Here is a 14710-nt window from a genome sequence, read left to right as displayed (position 1 = left end):
TTATTAATTGATAATTGTTAAATTTATTCCGCATCATCTTTATAAATTACCCAAACAAAATTATTTGATGGTAATTGTTAGTTTGTTCTTTTTAGATGTGAGATAGAATCTATTGTTCATATTCTCAAAATTAATTTAAAATAGTTTTTAACTCATCCCGTGTTAGATTTTGCTTGGATTAATGTGAGAATAGCACAATTTGTAAATAAAATTTCGGTGCTCTCAGACTCTGCGATGGTCGAAAGGGAATACATAGTAGTGAATAGAACAGTTTAATACAAGTTTTCCCTCAAATTCTGCCCAAGATTACAAAGCCAATGTGGTAAATTCTCCCATCCAAATCCATATCAAGCCAATGAATAATAATTAATAATACAAAGAAACGAATAATTAACAAAATATTTCAATATGAGATCATGAACAACTATAAGTGAAATTGTGGACAAAGATTTTGTTTTGAGTTTTCTTTTATTCGTATATTTCTCTAGAAGAGCAAACCGAACAAAGCGCACCCCAGTACCAAGCTTCCCGCCACCATCTCTACGCATTTCGATTTCTCTGCTCCACTCTGCATATTTTTCAATCACAGTTCAATGTTTTTAATTATAATCCATAATATCATATACAATTACCAGAAAATAATCCAAAGTATATGTGACAAATTATACAAATTAATAGTGTCATCTATTTTGATTATTTATTTATTTATCATAATCCATTTTGATTTAGATACTAGAACAATATAAATTTATTAGTTTCTATATATCTTTTGATGCCTTCATAGTTTCTCTCTAAATTCCACTCTTAACAAGTCTACTTACTTGCAAGTAGGGTGTGCGCAGTGTAGTTCGAACAGTTTGAAAGTAAAATTATAAATTGAATGGTGGATTAATAGATGGATAAATTGCGATTTGAACGATTTTGAACGGATTGACAGATCGAAAAATATTATAACTAATTATTAAGGCCAAGTTTGGCTAAACTAAAAAAGTGCACTTATTTCATCTTTTTATCTTTTTTAGGTCATATCAATCAACATCTCCTCTCTACTTTTTCTACACATAATACAAGAAAAGTCAAAAAGTGCACTTAGGCATGGTTTGGCAAGGGCTCATTGGGCTTTTTTGGCTCAATGAGCCATAAAAGACAGAATAGGCTCATGAGGCACAACAGACAAAACATCCCATCCAACCCCATAATCATTACATTCTTCTCTCACAAAAAAATAAAAAAAGCCAAAAAGTCAAAAGTCCTTTCCAAACTAAGCTTTTGAGCCTAGGCTCATATAGTCAAAAAAGCCAAAAAGCCAACCCACTTCCTAAACGGAGGCTTATTAGTCTTCCCAAACTTTTGAATAATATATAATACTTATTTGCATAATATTTTTCATATATAACAAACTAATTTTACATAATGTTTTATATATATAATTACTAATTTATAATAAATTTCACATCTTAAATCTCTCTCACACTCATTTTTACTTTGATATTTCATTATATATTAAAAAATATATATATATTAATTATAACAGGTCGGAGTGGTTTCGAAAGTGAATTATAAATTTTAAAATTTAAATCGTAATTAGCAGATAGAACGGCGCAAATTAATACGAATTGGTACGATTTTAACGAATTTAACAATATTTTACACGGTCCTACTTGCAAGACTTCTAATAATTTCAAATAGTTGCATAATTTTTATCTCAGGTTTGTACAAATTTACGAATTACACAGGTTTATGGTTGAATATGAGAGTTAAAAAGTAATTGCATTTTTAAATAAATTAAAAAAAAATGAGCATTGTAATTATAGATATCTATATAAATCTAAATAGACAAATAATTATCTAAAAGATAAATAATTATCAAATTTGAGCATCAAAAGCTACATCAAATCATCAAGGTATTAATTTGGGCTCCACATTTCCACCTTTCATGGTGAATTGTTTTAGGATTAACTATTTAAAGTTATAATTTGTTAAAATTTCATTATCCACCGTAGGCTCACGTCATTTTGTAGTGTGAGATTTTAACTTTTCAAATTCAAATTCAACTTCAACTTCTACTGAGAAAAATTTAGTACTTATGGTGGAATAATAATGATTTATTATTTTTATACATAATTAATTTTCTAAACACAAACCAAATAAAATTTCAAATCAATATACTAGTTAAAAAATAATTACAACGTAATAATAGATTTTATTAATATTAATTATTAAAATTATATAAACTTAGATAATTTTCTCATAAAAAATTGCAGATCTGGATGCGCATTTGTCACCAACGCATGTTAGATGTGTAAGCAATCAGCACAAAAATAAGCGAATGAACAGTACGTACCTGATCAGCCAGACCTGGACTAGGCGAGGCCGAATCAAGACCTGGTCCAGGGGCTTCGCTCGGCGGCGCAGGGGGTCCAAGCAACGCCGGAGCCGGTGCCGGCGAAGGTACATTGTGCTTCTTAGTCTTCTTCTTGCTCGGTGCCGGAGCTGGAACTTTCGCTGGAGGTGCAGAAGCCGGCGCCGGAGGCGTAGCAGCTGGCGGAGTTGCCGGAGCTGGAGCAGGAGGAGATTTCGCAGGCGGAGGCAAGGAAGGAGAGCTGACCGGCACCGGAGCAGGTGGTGAACTCGCCGGAGTCGTAGCCGGAGGAGCCGATACCGGCACCGGAACAGCAGGTGTCGTCGGAGCAGCAGCCGGAGGAACCGTAGTCGTCGACGGAGACGCAGCAACCGGAGTCGTCACCGGAGCTGGAGACTTAGGCTTCGAAGGCGCCGTCGCAGTGGCAGGTGGTGAAGCTGTAGTCGCCGGAGATGTGGTCGGCGCAGCAGCCGGAGACTGAGCTCCGACGCCGGCGACTATGATGCACAAAAATGCAAAGGCGAATGTACGCTTCGCTGCCATCGGTTCTAGAGAGAGAGAGAGGAGTGGGTGTCGGAGACGGTGACAGTAGTGGGAGAGAGTGCGGTGAGTATAAGTAGTGGTTTTTAAACGAATGAATTTGGTAGTGGTTTTTAGATGAATGAATTTGGAAGAATAGAAGCGTTAAAAAAAAGAAGGTTTGGACATTTGGGTGGGCCCCTATGCAATACCCAACAAAATTTGCATCGTAATGTGGGGGTTGAAAACAGTCTGTAATGTGGGCTCCCTCTTTAATTGAATTTGCATGTGACATCAGGTAAGCAAGGCATTTTTTTGTAAGTATTTGTAGTTTAAAAAAATTTACAAGCCACGCATGATGGATGATTCATATTTATTTTTAGAGAAATGATATATAACTTCAAATTTAAAGATTTAATTTGGGTTCTAGTAATGTAATAAAAAAAAAAAAAAACACAAACATCACATTTAGGGTGGAGGGCCACTCTAAATTTAGAGATTTAATTTGGATTCTAGTAATGTGACAAAAAAAAAAAAAAAAAGAAAGAAGCATAAACATCAGATTAGGGTGGGGACCAGCTTATTAGAACTCCTCTAGAACTCTATATTTAGAACTCCAATCTTTTTCTTATTTTTAATAGTTAGGAGATAAGAAATAATAATTTATTAAAATGTATGTAGTAGTTTTTTATTATCATGTAAGTAAAATTAAATAATATTTTAAAAGGAAAATTATATTTTAATGGGAGAAAAAAAAATTTACACAACCATGGAGCGGTTTAAGTCACACTTGCACTCTCACGATCTTTCACTTACACTCCATCACAAAATCATTACACCCCACGTATTTTTATAATTTTTTTTTTAAAATCTATCCCACTGTTTTAAAATTCTCTCTATTTTAAAAATATTTAATAATTTTTTCAAAAGTTTTTAAGGTGGCCTAAATCACACAACCACCTGTACACCGCGTAACCACCAAATGATTCTGTGCTGGCTTTTTCATTTTTGTTTTTTGGGATTGGGGTGGCTGCTGTGCGGGGTACACAGCAGCCACTGCTGTGCAGTCATTTGGGCCTTTTTCGGGGTCCATTTTAATAATCCGAACCGTTCACATTTTAGAATATATCAAGTAGAACATACCTGTAAAAAATCAAGTTAATCGGATATCGTTTACCCATTCATTCACTCACATTTGTATCTACAAAAATAAATAACAATTGTAATTTAAAGTATTAAAATGAATACAAATATGAGTAGATGAATGGGTAAACACTATCCGATTAACTTGATTTTTTACAGATATGTTCTACTTGATGTATTCTAAAATGTGAACGGTTTGGATTATCAAAACGGACCCCGAAAAGGGCCCAAATGGCTGCACAGCAGTGGCTGCTGTGTTTTTTTCGTCAAAGGGCTCTTCTTCTTGTACAGCTGGAAATGTATGGTGGGATGATGATCACGTAACAAGACATGCCGTGTTTGTGTTATTTTACAACTAAAAAGAAAAGTACCAAATACACCTTAAAAAACCAAAAGTTGTTTTTTAGTTGAGAAAATAAATAAACTGAAATTTTGAAAAAAAATTCCCAAACAATACACATTTTAAACCTTAACTAAATGCTATAAAAAATTTTAGTATTGATAGAGATCTCCTCCAATCACCACCCCAACCAGCACACACACACACACATGGCGGGTGGTGATTAGAGGAGAAGAAAAAAAATAAATAAATAAATAAGAAAAACTGGCCAATAAGAGGGAAAGGGGGTGGGAGAGAAAGGGGGTTTGAAACATTTTTCAAAAAATTTACCAAACGACCCCCACGCTATGATTGTGAGGACATGGTTCTATCTCATGTACTTTGATCTAATTTTTTTTAATTAAGATTAATTAAATTTAAGACCATGTGGTCATGAATTATTGAAACATGAGAACATTGATTTTTTTGAATCAATAATGCTAATAAGTTTTGGCATTTTTGTATGTATATACTTTGGGTCTACAATAGTAGATTTGTAAGGTCATCATTGAAGGGATACCAAGCAAATAGTTAAGATACTATCTTAACAACTTTAATGTTTTTAAGTTAGGTGTGATTGTTGAAGATTCCACCAATTAAGGCATGAGTTTTGCTCATTTCTTTTATTTTGCACTGCGTACATCTATGAAAATAGCACATTGTGTTGATAAATTTACCCATGTTCGACTGGTGTTCTATAAATAAAACTGTCTTTGATTGTAGACATCTTAACCATTGAATCTTATTTCAATACCAAAATTTTATATTAAATTTTTTTATCTATAGGCTAATAGGCTATACGTAAAATATGTTTATTTATTATACAATTTTATTATAACAAATTTCTTGTGGGACAATAAAATCCCAACCTGTACTGAAAGTTACAGTTTACTGGAAGGTGGCTAACTAACTTTAGCTGGATTCCGAGGGCACCCACGCCAACTATGGGCCCTACTACAAAGCTACATCTGTATTGCCTTTTAAACAATTGTGAATTGTCTTTTCCCTAAAAAAAAAAAAAAATTTTAAAAATGACAAATTACCAACACCTTTCGGAAAATTTAAGAAATTACAAATTACCTTCTAAAATTTATATTTACATAACAAATGAGGGAGTAATTTATTATGTAAATAAAAACCTCAGGAGACAAGATGTAATTTTTCAAACTTTAAAGAGAATCCATATTTTAGTCAAATTTCGAGGAGTGTTAGTAATTTGCCGTAGGAAAAAAATAAAGCAAAAGCATAAAGCAAAAAAAACAAATATCCCCCCAAAATCATATTTTTTCACAGACATCCTACTTTTTTTTTATTGAATTGTTTAAACTTGAGCAAAGCTGCTGACCCGATGGTAAGGCTCTTAACCTTAGTTTCGCATGGCAAGCTTTTTAATTTTTTAATTATTTTAGTCATAAAAAGAAAATTTTTTTTTCTTAATTCAGTAAAATAAAATATCATATCGAACTTATAATCATTTTATTTTTTCCCTTATAAAAATCAAAAAAGTCAAAAAATATATCCTAAACGAGACTTTTTAACTTCAAATTAAAATAATTAAAAATCAACCCACATTCGATCATGGTCAGAGTTAAACCCTTTTCTTTTTGAACAAGTCAGAGTTCAACCCTAGCATAGAAACTTTTGTGATCTTTTTGCATATAAATAATAATAATAATAAATAAATAAATAAATAAAGACTTATACTGCTTTATTCACATGGATGGAATCCAGATTAAATTTTTTAGAGCTAACCATTTTTTTTTTAATGTGGAGAGCAATTATTTTATTGCATTTTTTAATTGTTAGTAACATGTTTTGAATTTGGCAGGCACACCATGTGCTTGTTTATTGTGTCAGATAAAGACTTATTTATTTTTATTCAAGTTACTGTATTTTTGTGAGACAGAATTTTACAGATTATTTTGCTAAGCTGTATAAATTGCAATTTATATGGGAGAATTTTGAGATTTTAAGTACTTTAGTTTGAGTAGATATAGAATCATAATGATTGCATCTATAACCCTTTAATCTATTTTATGGGCTGGATCTTATATTTATGAGAAAAGTAGTAAAAATATACACCCAAAAAATTGTATGGAAGAGTTTGTGAAGTTATGATGTCCATAAGAGCAATTCCAATGGAACAGCTAATGTTAAACTATGATATGCCCTCCATTTTGCTACTCATGAATGCATGGTTTGAAAATGCCAAAATCATAGTTACATTTGGCAAGGCGATTTGACAATTTGCAAGCATTGCCGTGCAGAGAAACTACTACTCCCTTCATCCCAAATCGTTGATATTTTTTTTTAAAACATTCGTGCCTTTTAATTGAGTCAATAAATAACATATTTTCATAACAAATATAAAAATCTCAATTAGTTCTTATAGATAAAGTCTGTAAAATCATTAGAAAAAAAAAAATATATATATATATATAAACAATTTTAGAGATGTATGGAATAATAAAAATAGATCAACGATTTTGGACGGAAAGAATAACATTAAACAAAGTTTGACAAATTGCAAAACAGTGCTAGCACGGAATTATTAGGCAAATGGCTACTAAAATCGAAATGAATTCCTATAAAAATGTCCCAGCAAAAACCACTCCATTTGCAAACCTCTCTTCTTTTCTCCAATAGCTTGTTCATGAATTCATCTTTTTTCTCTTTCCATTCATTCACACACAAATATGAAAGATCCTCACCAAATATAAAAAGGCGAAAATCATTCACACCTGAAGCGGTTGGAAAAATTATAGTTGAAAGAATGGTAATCAAAAGAAAGGAATGGTTGTTGGGCCTAAGTTTGACAATTTAACATTGGAATAAAAATGCCAAATTATAACATTCAGTATAAACTAACATGCTAAAATTTCACATTTGGATGGTTAAAATGTCTTTTTACATTGGAAATGCTCTTATTGCACCTTCTCGGATTGCCATTGGGTTTGAATTGGGTAAAATGCCACGTGGCACCACCTAGAAACCATGTGACAATTTGAGAGGTTGGCAATTGGACCAAATTGAAAAGAACCAGATACTATGGAAACTATGAACATCCTAGCATTGTTCTTGGTTGTTTTGATGAGAATTCCATTCCAAAACTAGTAGTTTACCACAAACCATAAACCTCAACACCATTTAAAATCAAATGGATGGGCATAAAATAGTTGTATAAATTTAGATACTTCATGCCTCCAAGTTTCAACTTTCTCTCCATCTTACTAAATGCCTCTGAATATTCTAAATCTTCTATCCAAAAAATTGATGAAATAATTGTTGAACTGATCGAGTTCTTTAAGGCAAAAGTGCAACAGCTAGCTCATTCGAGGTTGGCAATTGGACCAAATTGAAAAGAACCAGATACTATGGAAACTATGAACATCCTAGCATTGTTCTTGGTTGTTTTGATGAGAATTCCATTCCAAAACTAGTAGTTTACCACAAACCATAAACCTCAACACCATTTAAAATCAAATGGATGGGCATAAAATAGTTGTATAAATTTAGATACTTCATGCCTCCAAGTTTCAACTTTCTCTCCATCTTACTAAATGCCTCTGAATATTCTAAATCTTCTATCCAAAAAATTGATGAAATAATTGTTGAACTGATCGAGTTCTTTAAGGCAAAAGTGCAACAGCTAGCTCATTCATGGGTAAGAACCTAAGAAATTTAAAAAGATTGGAAAAAAATTAGTAACAAATTATGGGTTAGAATTTTGGTCACTCATGGAATTTTGGTCAGTTCTGTCTCTCCAGCTCAGAACCCTCAACTTCAATGCTTTACACATGTATTTAACGTTGCCTAGACCTCAAAAATTCATCAGTTTTCCAACTCTTAACCATCATAAGCTCTGATATTAGCTTTACAGACATCTAAAATATAAAATTCCAGAACATATACTACCTTCAAATAATTCAAGGTTAGACTAGTCCTTCAGGGTGTGTGGAGGATTTACGAAACCCAGTTAGATATGTCCTCCGTTCTGTGATACGAATATTATTTCCACCTGTTCAAAAATTAAAACTGAAACTAGAGTCCTGAATAGCTTACCATTTTTCTTTCATTTTTTTCCCTTCCTCTTACTTTCCCCATCTGTTGGCTGCAGTGTTCTTAATCTGGTTCAATCACAGCAGCAAAAATTACAGCAAATTCCCAAACGTAAATTCACTGCTATCAGTAGGTTTCTCCCTCTGCCTGCTTTTTCTGAGTGATAACTCTCTCTCTCTCTCTCTCTCTCTCTCTCTCTCTCTCTCTCTCTCTCACACACACACACACACACACACACACACACACACACACACACACACACACACACACACACACACGTTCACTAACTGTCCTTCCCAACTGCCGAGTTCAGAAGCAGCATAGAACAGGCGATAGAAATTAAACTAATATTGTTGGAAAAACTCATAATAATCATCTATTCAAACCAAAAATATAGTCAAAATATCATCAAAATGCATTGCAACAGTTGAGAAGATAACTCATATGAAAAAACAAATTACCATCTGTAACACGATGTATATTTAAATTGCCATGATGTATATTTAGGACAATTAAGGAGGAAAAAAGAGTCAGAAAACAAAGAATAAATGCACTTCAAATTAATCCTAAAGAAGCCCAATAAATAACAATGTACAACATTCACACATGTAATAACACAAGCTGGTGAAAACATAAACAAATCTTGCCACAATTTTACCTCGGATCTCTCTATTGGTTTGAGACCAGAATAATCCACCAGCTCAGAGAGAATCGCCGGCCAGAATATGTTGCTTACTGTCTGCTTACACTGTTCTGCAAAAAATTAAATTCTAAGAAAAAGTCAGAATATTGGAGTAAAAGCAACCATCAATATGTCCCATCGAAATGAGATCTTGTAAAATTTCACTTTTGCATGCCATTTAAAACAGATGATTTTATTCTCATAGTGAACCATTTGAAATAATTACATCCACGGATAGGAGTTAAAAGAGCTGATTTTGTGGTAAATTCAGCTTTCCACAACAACACCATGCGGGGAGTAATAGGCATTTATCTGATATACTAATGCCACTTGCATACCTTCACAATGTAAATGCTCAGTCACTGTAGGAGCTCAGAGCAGCAACAACAGATCCGGTTGTCTCAAAAGTTGACGCCACATCTGGATAATCTTTCCAGGATGTTGTGACCTTGAGAGATGGATACAACCAACTCTTCACCGAATCCACAAAGGAGTTTGGATCTAAGGTTAGAATGGCTTCCCAATCCACCTGCAAACCTTGGGGAATGCTCCCAGTGAACTCCATATTAGCAGCAAGAAACAATCCAAGCAAAACTATAAACCCAATGGCAGCAGAGCCTCTGGAAAGCGGCATAAAATTGTACCTGAAAAGCATTACAATGAAGTTCAACAACCTAAATATATTTCCCAGAAAAGAAAACATTTTCAAGGTATGAAAATCCCATGTTTTACCAGTAATATGTCAGCCTTAAGATTGCGTCTCTCACATTTTCAAGCACACTGAAGTCAGTAGACCCATATGATTCACCACAATAAGCATTGCACAAAGCCTGCATTTCCACAGTGAGGTACATTCAAATGCCATGCAGGATTCAATCATTGTAACTTTAAAATAGGTAAAGGCTGCATCATTAAATTTTAAAAATGTTCCAAAACTTTACACAACACTAAGGCTTCATTTGTTTCACCAGAAAATAAAATCTGGAGGAACTTTTCATGAAAAACTTTTGAGAGAAACAAAAACATTATGCCTATTTTCCAACTGTTCGGTACTGATTTCAATATTTTTTGAAAAACAAAAAAAGAAGCTTTATGCCTAGTGGTCATTTGGAAGAATACAAGAGAAATATGTTAAAACCTATCACCTACTAAACCTAACCCACTACACCACTACCACCTCACCTACTCCACTAAACCTAACCCACTACACCACTACCACCTCACCTACTCCACTAAACCCACTACACCACTACCACCTCCACTTCACCTACTCCACCTACCACCTACTACCACCTACTCTTCTATATATAGGAATCATTGTAGCATTCAATAATTCAACAATTACAAACATCAATCAATAATACAATTCTCTTTATCTCTTTATACATTAAATTTCTACATGGTATCAGAGCAAGGTTAAGCACTTAGTATTTTTCGCTTCACCGGCGGGCGGCAACCTCGCCTTGGCCGTCCGCCGGACCTCAACCTAATCTGCTAAAATTTTTCTACACATACCTTGAAATTTCCTTTCTGAGTGCACTACTGTTCAGTCGCCGGAGACCACCACCGCTTGCACGTCGATGTCCCTTTGCCAAAGCTCCGTCGCGACACCGGCCTTCCTTGCGTTTGGTTTCAATCCCCTGCTATTCCAAGCCACAAAATAGGGCACGACTTTTGAGGGCTCGATATTTATATCCATGTATATCTTTTGGGCAGTCTATATACACACTCATACAGTGTCTTCTACACCGGTAACATGGTACAAGGGCCCAACCCTTCTTGATGCCCTCGACATGATTACAGAGCCCAAGAGGCCATCAGACAAGCCTCTTCGTCTCCCACTTCAGGATGTCTACAAGATTGGCGGTATTGGTAATTTGGCCCACTTTTTTGATCAACACCAGCATATAGTTTCAAAGAGATAACTATATTATATAATTTTTTCTATTTTAAAATATTTTTCCACCGTCCAAACCTTTTTTTTTATCTTATATATATAAAAAATTGGATGGAACTCACGTGGGTGCTACTTTTTCTTTTTCTTCTTTCCACAGCCCAACTTTTCCTTGAACCTCAATTTTTTATTATTAAAAATAAAAAAATAAAAAAATTCATTCCATCTAATTTTTCTGCTCAGTCTTGTACCTTCAAGCCATTCGGATTTGCACAATACACTCATTTTATTTCTATCGGGATTTCACCCTGATCACAATTTTACACCAAAAAAAAAAAAAAAAAAAAAAAAAAACAACAACAACAACAACAACAACAACAAACCCAAACAACCACATCCACAGGCGGGATTTTTCTTCTCTACTCTGCCGCCGGTCTCTTCTTCTTGCCTCCGTCCTGAGCGGCCCTTGCCGGTGCTGCCTCCGTGTTTTCCACGCCGCCCAACACGTTCACTCCCCCATACTCCTCCACTGCAGCATATGGCGGACCTCCAAATCGGAACATCACGGTGGCCTTCCGCTTCAGCTCCTTATTTTCCGCCTTTAGCACACTTATCTCTGCTCGCGCATCCTTATACATGCGCTGGAGCAGAGCCAGTTGGGCGTTTAACTGCTGCACCTCATTTGTCCTACTCTGCAGCCGGTGCGACAAGTTTGTGACCGCAGTCATGGTTTCCACACATGACTTCAATGTATACTGATTGGCCTCAATATCCGTTTGCACTGCCATTTTTTGCTCCACCGACCGCATCGGAAAGTTCAACGGAGCAAAACCGAGGTGTTTGGTTGAGGTTCACGGGCCACCGCACCTGTTATCTCTCCTGTTGACTCGTTGAGGTCGGGAAAGAGAGTGAGCAGACCACGGGAAGATGAGGCCATGTTCTGGGTAGCTGAACGGGAAGAAGAGGCCATGTTTTTTGGGTTGCTGAGTGTTTCCGAGAAGGGTTGGATACAGAGTATTTACAGATTGTTTCAGAATGACAAGTTCAAAGGTTTCAGTCTGGTTTGGTTTCCTCCGCCTCCGCATTGGTTTATATTGACACTGACGACGCGGCCGACACGCCGCTCTGTCGCTCACGTGCCTCGCCGCGTCTCCGGCTCACCTTTTGATGGCTCGACGCTTTCTGTCGGGCACGACTTTTGATGAAGTGGGCGCGCCTTTTGAGGGCGCAACTTTTGATGGCACGCCTTTTTATGGATTGGGCACGCATTTTGATGGCACGTTTTTTTTTTTATGGATTGGGCACGCCTTTTGATGGCACGCTTTTTTGAAAAATTAGGCACACCTTTTGAGGGTGCGACTTTTTAAGAGTCCGACAAGACTCTGTAAACTGTCCCGATATTGATTCCGGTTAGCTCCTTCATGGGTCCGACAAGACTCTGTAAACTGTCCCGACATTGATTCCGGTTAGCTCCTTCATGGGTCCGACAAGACTCTGTAAACTGTCCCTACATTGATTCCGGTTAGCTCCTTTATGGGTCCGACAAGACTCTGTAAACTGTCCCGACATTGATTCCGGTTAGTTTCTACAAGGGTCCAGCAAGACTCCGTAAACTGTCTTCTACAACGGTCCGACATGACCCCATAAACTGTCTTCTACATCGGTCCGACACGAGCCAGTGTCTTCTACATCGGTCTTCTACAACGGTCTGACACGACCATACAGTGTCTCCTATCCTCTTTTATTTTTTATGTATTTTCTTGTTTTGTTACTCTCTCCAAACTCAAGTTGGTTAGTTCCTATCCCCCTTGAGTTTGCGGGGGGCTGTTAAAACCTATCACCTACTAAACCTAACCCACTACACCACTACCACCTCACCTACTCCACTAAACCTAACCCACTACACCACTACCACCTCACCTACTCCACTAAACCCACTACCACCTCCACTTCACCTACTCCACCTACCACCTACTCTTCTATATATAGGAATCATTGTAGCATTCAATAATTCAACAATTACAAACATCAATCAATAATACAATTCTCTTTATCTCTTTATACATTAAATTTCTACAAAATAATTTCTACCCAATGAAATAATCATATAAAGCAAATAAATAGAGATCATATGAAACAAGTAGAATGGTCATCTCGTCCTTTGCAGGTGTGTTGATATTGAAAGAGATATCAGCTACGTAAATAGAAAGAGGGGGGGGGGGGGGGGAGGAAACTTTAACCATTACATTTATCATCATTGTACATTCACTATTCTCCTTTTGTCATTCATCATTGGATAGTCATTAAAAGAGCCCATTAAAAAGAAATCAATGAAGTAAGGATGTAGTGGATAAGGGCAGTTTGTGAGACACAGAGAGAGAGAGAGAGAGATTACAAAAAAAAATATATATATTTTGAACCAAAATCTGGGATGTGAATTCCAAATAGTTCCTACTTTTTCCTAATTCTAGTTCAAACAAAACAATCAACTTAGCATTAAGTGAGAGCAAGCAGAAAAGAGATGAAAGATACATATATATATAGAAGATTTAAGTATTATAAAAAAGCACAGTGGTGCATTGGAGCTTAGCAGTCTTGCATTAGGGGAGAATGTAAATCGAGCCTTCAAATTTTGCATGAACAATGTGGACCAAGAAGCTAGCGTACAAACTACAGGAAAGGTATAACACCCACACTCCCAGGACGGGTAAGGTGACAGGAATGTTTTTTGTGTTGCACATTTCGGCAGTACCGTACACTGATCTGTTACAAGCTGTAATGTTGCAGGGAATGGGGCAGACTGTTCATGAATAAACTTGCACATCTCATGAAAGCTATGGAGCCCAATAAAAGACTAGGCCCGGCCAATACTGTAAAACAGCCAAAGACATCTGATTTTATTTAGTCTTAGATAACCTGCTTGACTTGTCAGATCAAGCTCAGCTAGTTCTGAATGTCACAGTGAGCATTTAAAAGGTGTAGAAAATGCCCCAAGCCAAACACATGGGTGTTATTCATCTCATTTTCATGCTTCTTGCTGGTACTTTGACATTGTGTATTTAAAGTGCATAGAATACGTCTAGGCATGGTTTTAAAAAGCGGCCGCAACTGTTACGTAACGCCGTTATATAACGGTTTTGGCGGTTACCACCACCCGTTACGGCCGCTTTTGCAGTGTGATTGAGATTCACAGGTGTGTCGGCCGTAGCGGCTACCGTAGCGGTCGTAACGGTGCCGTAACAGTCGTAACGACCTGTTACACACTGTTACGTAGAGGTTCCAAGCTATTTCTTTCAAAAAAAACACACAAAAAAAAGCTGAAAATGAGGGAAGATGGATAGAGAGAAGAGGGAAGATAAAGAGAGAAAATGGAGGAGCAAGAGATATAGAGAGAGAAGAGGGAAGATGAAAAATATGTTATTGATTTGTTGAAACTGTAAGACCTATATTATTCTATTCAACTGCTATCACTTAACCATTTTGTTTGTATGTGTCTATCTATATATTGTTTGAAAATAATAATAATAATGAGTGTGGTCATTATCTATTTGGGTTGGTTGAAATATATGTATATATATATTTAGGCTATATTTATTCTCTTACTTTTGTCATTGTTTATCTTATATATAATAGTTAGTGGTTGATTTTTTGTATAATATAAAGTCATTAATT

The 14710-nt window shown here is 35.8% G+C and overlaps 2 protein-coding genes across 8 annotated transcripts in view; both read right to left on the bottom strand.

The window, feature by feature from the left end:
- Nucleotides 1-235: 235 nt before the first annotated feature.
- LOC114316335 (uncharacterized) lies at nt 236-3329 on the bottom strand. Its single transcript, XM_028262997.2, has 2 exons — nt 2345-3329; nt 236-568 (listed from the first exon to the last, which is right to left on the bottom strand). The coding sequence occupies exons 1-2, from the start codon at nt 2903-2905 to the stop codon at nt 485-487; spliced, it is 645 nt and encodes a 214-aa protein (XP_028118798.2). The 5' UTR covers nt 2906-3329; the 3' UTR covers nt 236-484.
- Nucleotides 3330-8910: 5581 nt separating this feature from the next.
- LOC114316336 (suppressor of RPS4-RLD 1-like) overlaps nt 8911-14710 on the bottom strand; it is a 52852-nt gene continuing 47052 nt past the window's right edge. For 4 of the 7 annotated variants that reach the window (XM_082895039.1, XM_082895047.1, XM_082895054.1 and 1 more), the window contains 3 exons: nt 9877-9974; nt 9483-9788; nt 8911-9215 (listed from right to left, as the gene is read on the bottom strand). In XM_082895039.1, the coding sequence (XP_082751165.1) occupies nt 9500-9788; nt 9877-9974 (387 nt within the window). In that variant the 3' untranslated portion in view covers nt 8911-9215; nt 9483-9499. Of the gene's footprint in view, nt 9233-9482; nt 9789-9876; nt 9975-14710 lie in introns of all 7 variants that reach the window. The other 3 variants (XM_082895043.1, XM_082895051.1, XM_082895060.1) reach the window with 1 other exon arrangement.

This window comes from Camellia sinensis, chromosome 1 (genome assembly GCF_055761805.1).
Source record: "Camellia sinensis isolate YWXY chromosome 1, ASM5576180v1, whole genome shotgun sequence".
Lineage (NCBI taxonomy): Eukaryota > Viridiplantae > Streptophyta > Magnoliopsida > Ericales > Theaceae > Camellia > Camellia sinensis.
This window is presented reverse-complemented; position numbering and strand designations above follow the sequence as displayed.

Excerpts from the sequence above, each read along its gene's own strand:
- LOC114316335 (XM_028262997.2), bottom strand. The coding sequence starts at position 2,905 with ATGGCAGCGAAGCGTACATTCGCCTTTGCATTTTTGTGCATCATAGTC. Across the intron at positions 569-2,344 it reads GTCCAGGTCTGGCTGATCAG|AGTGGAGCAGAGAAATCGAA; the intron begins GTACGTACTGTT and ends AAAAATATGCAG.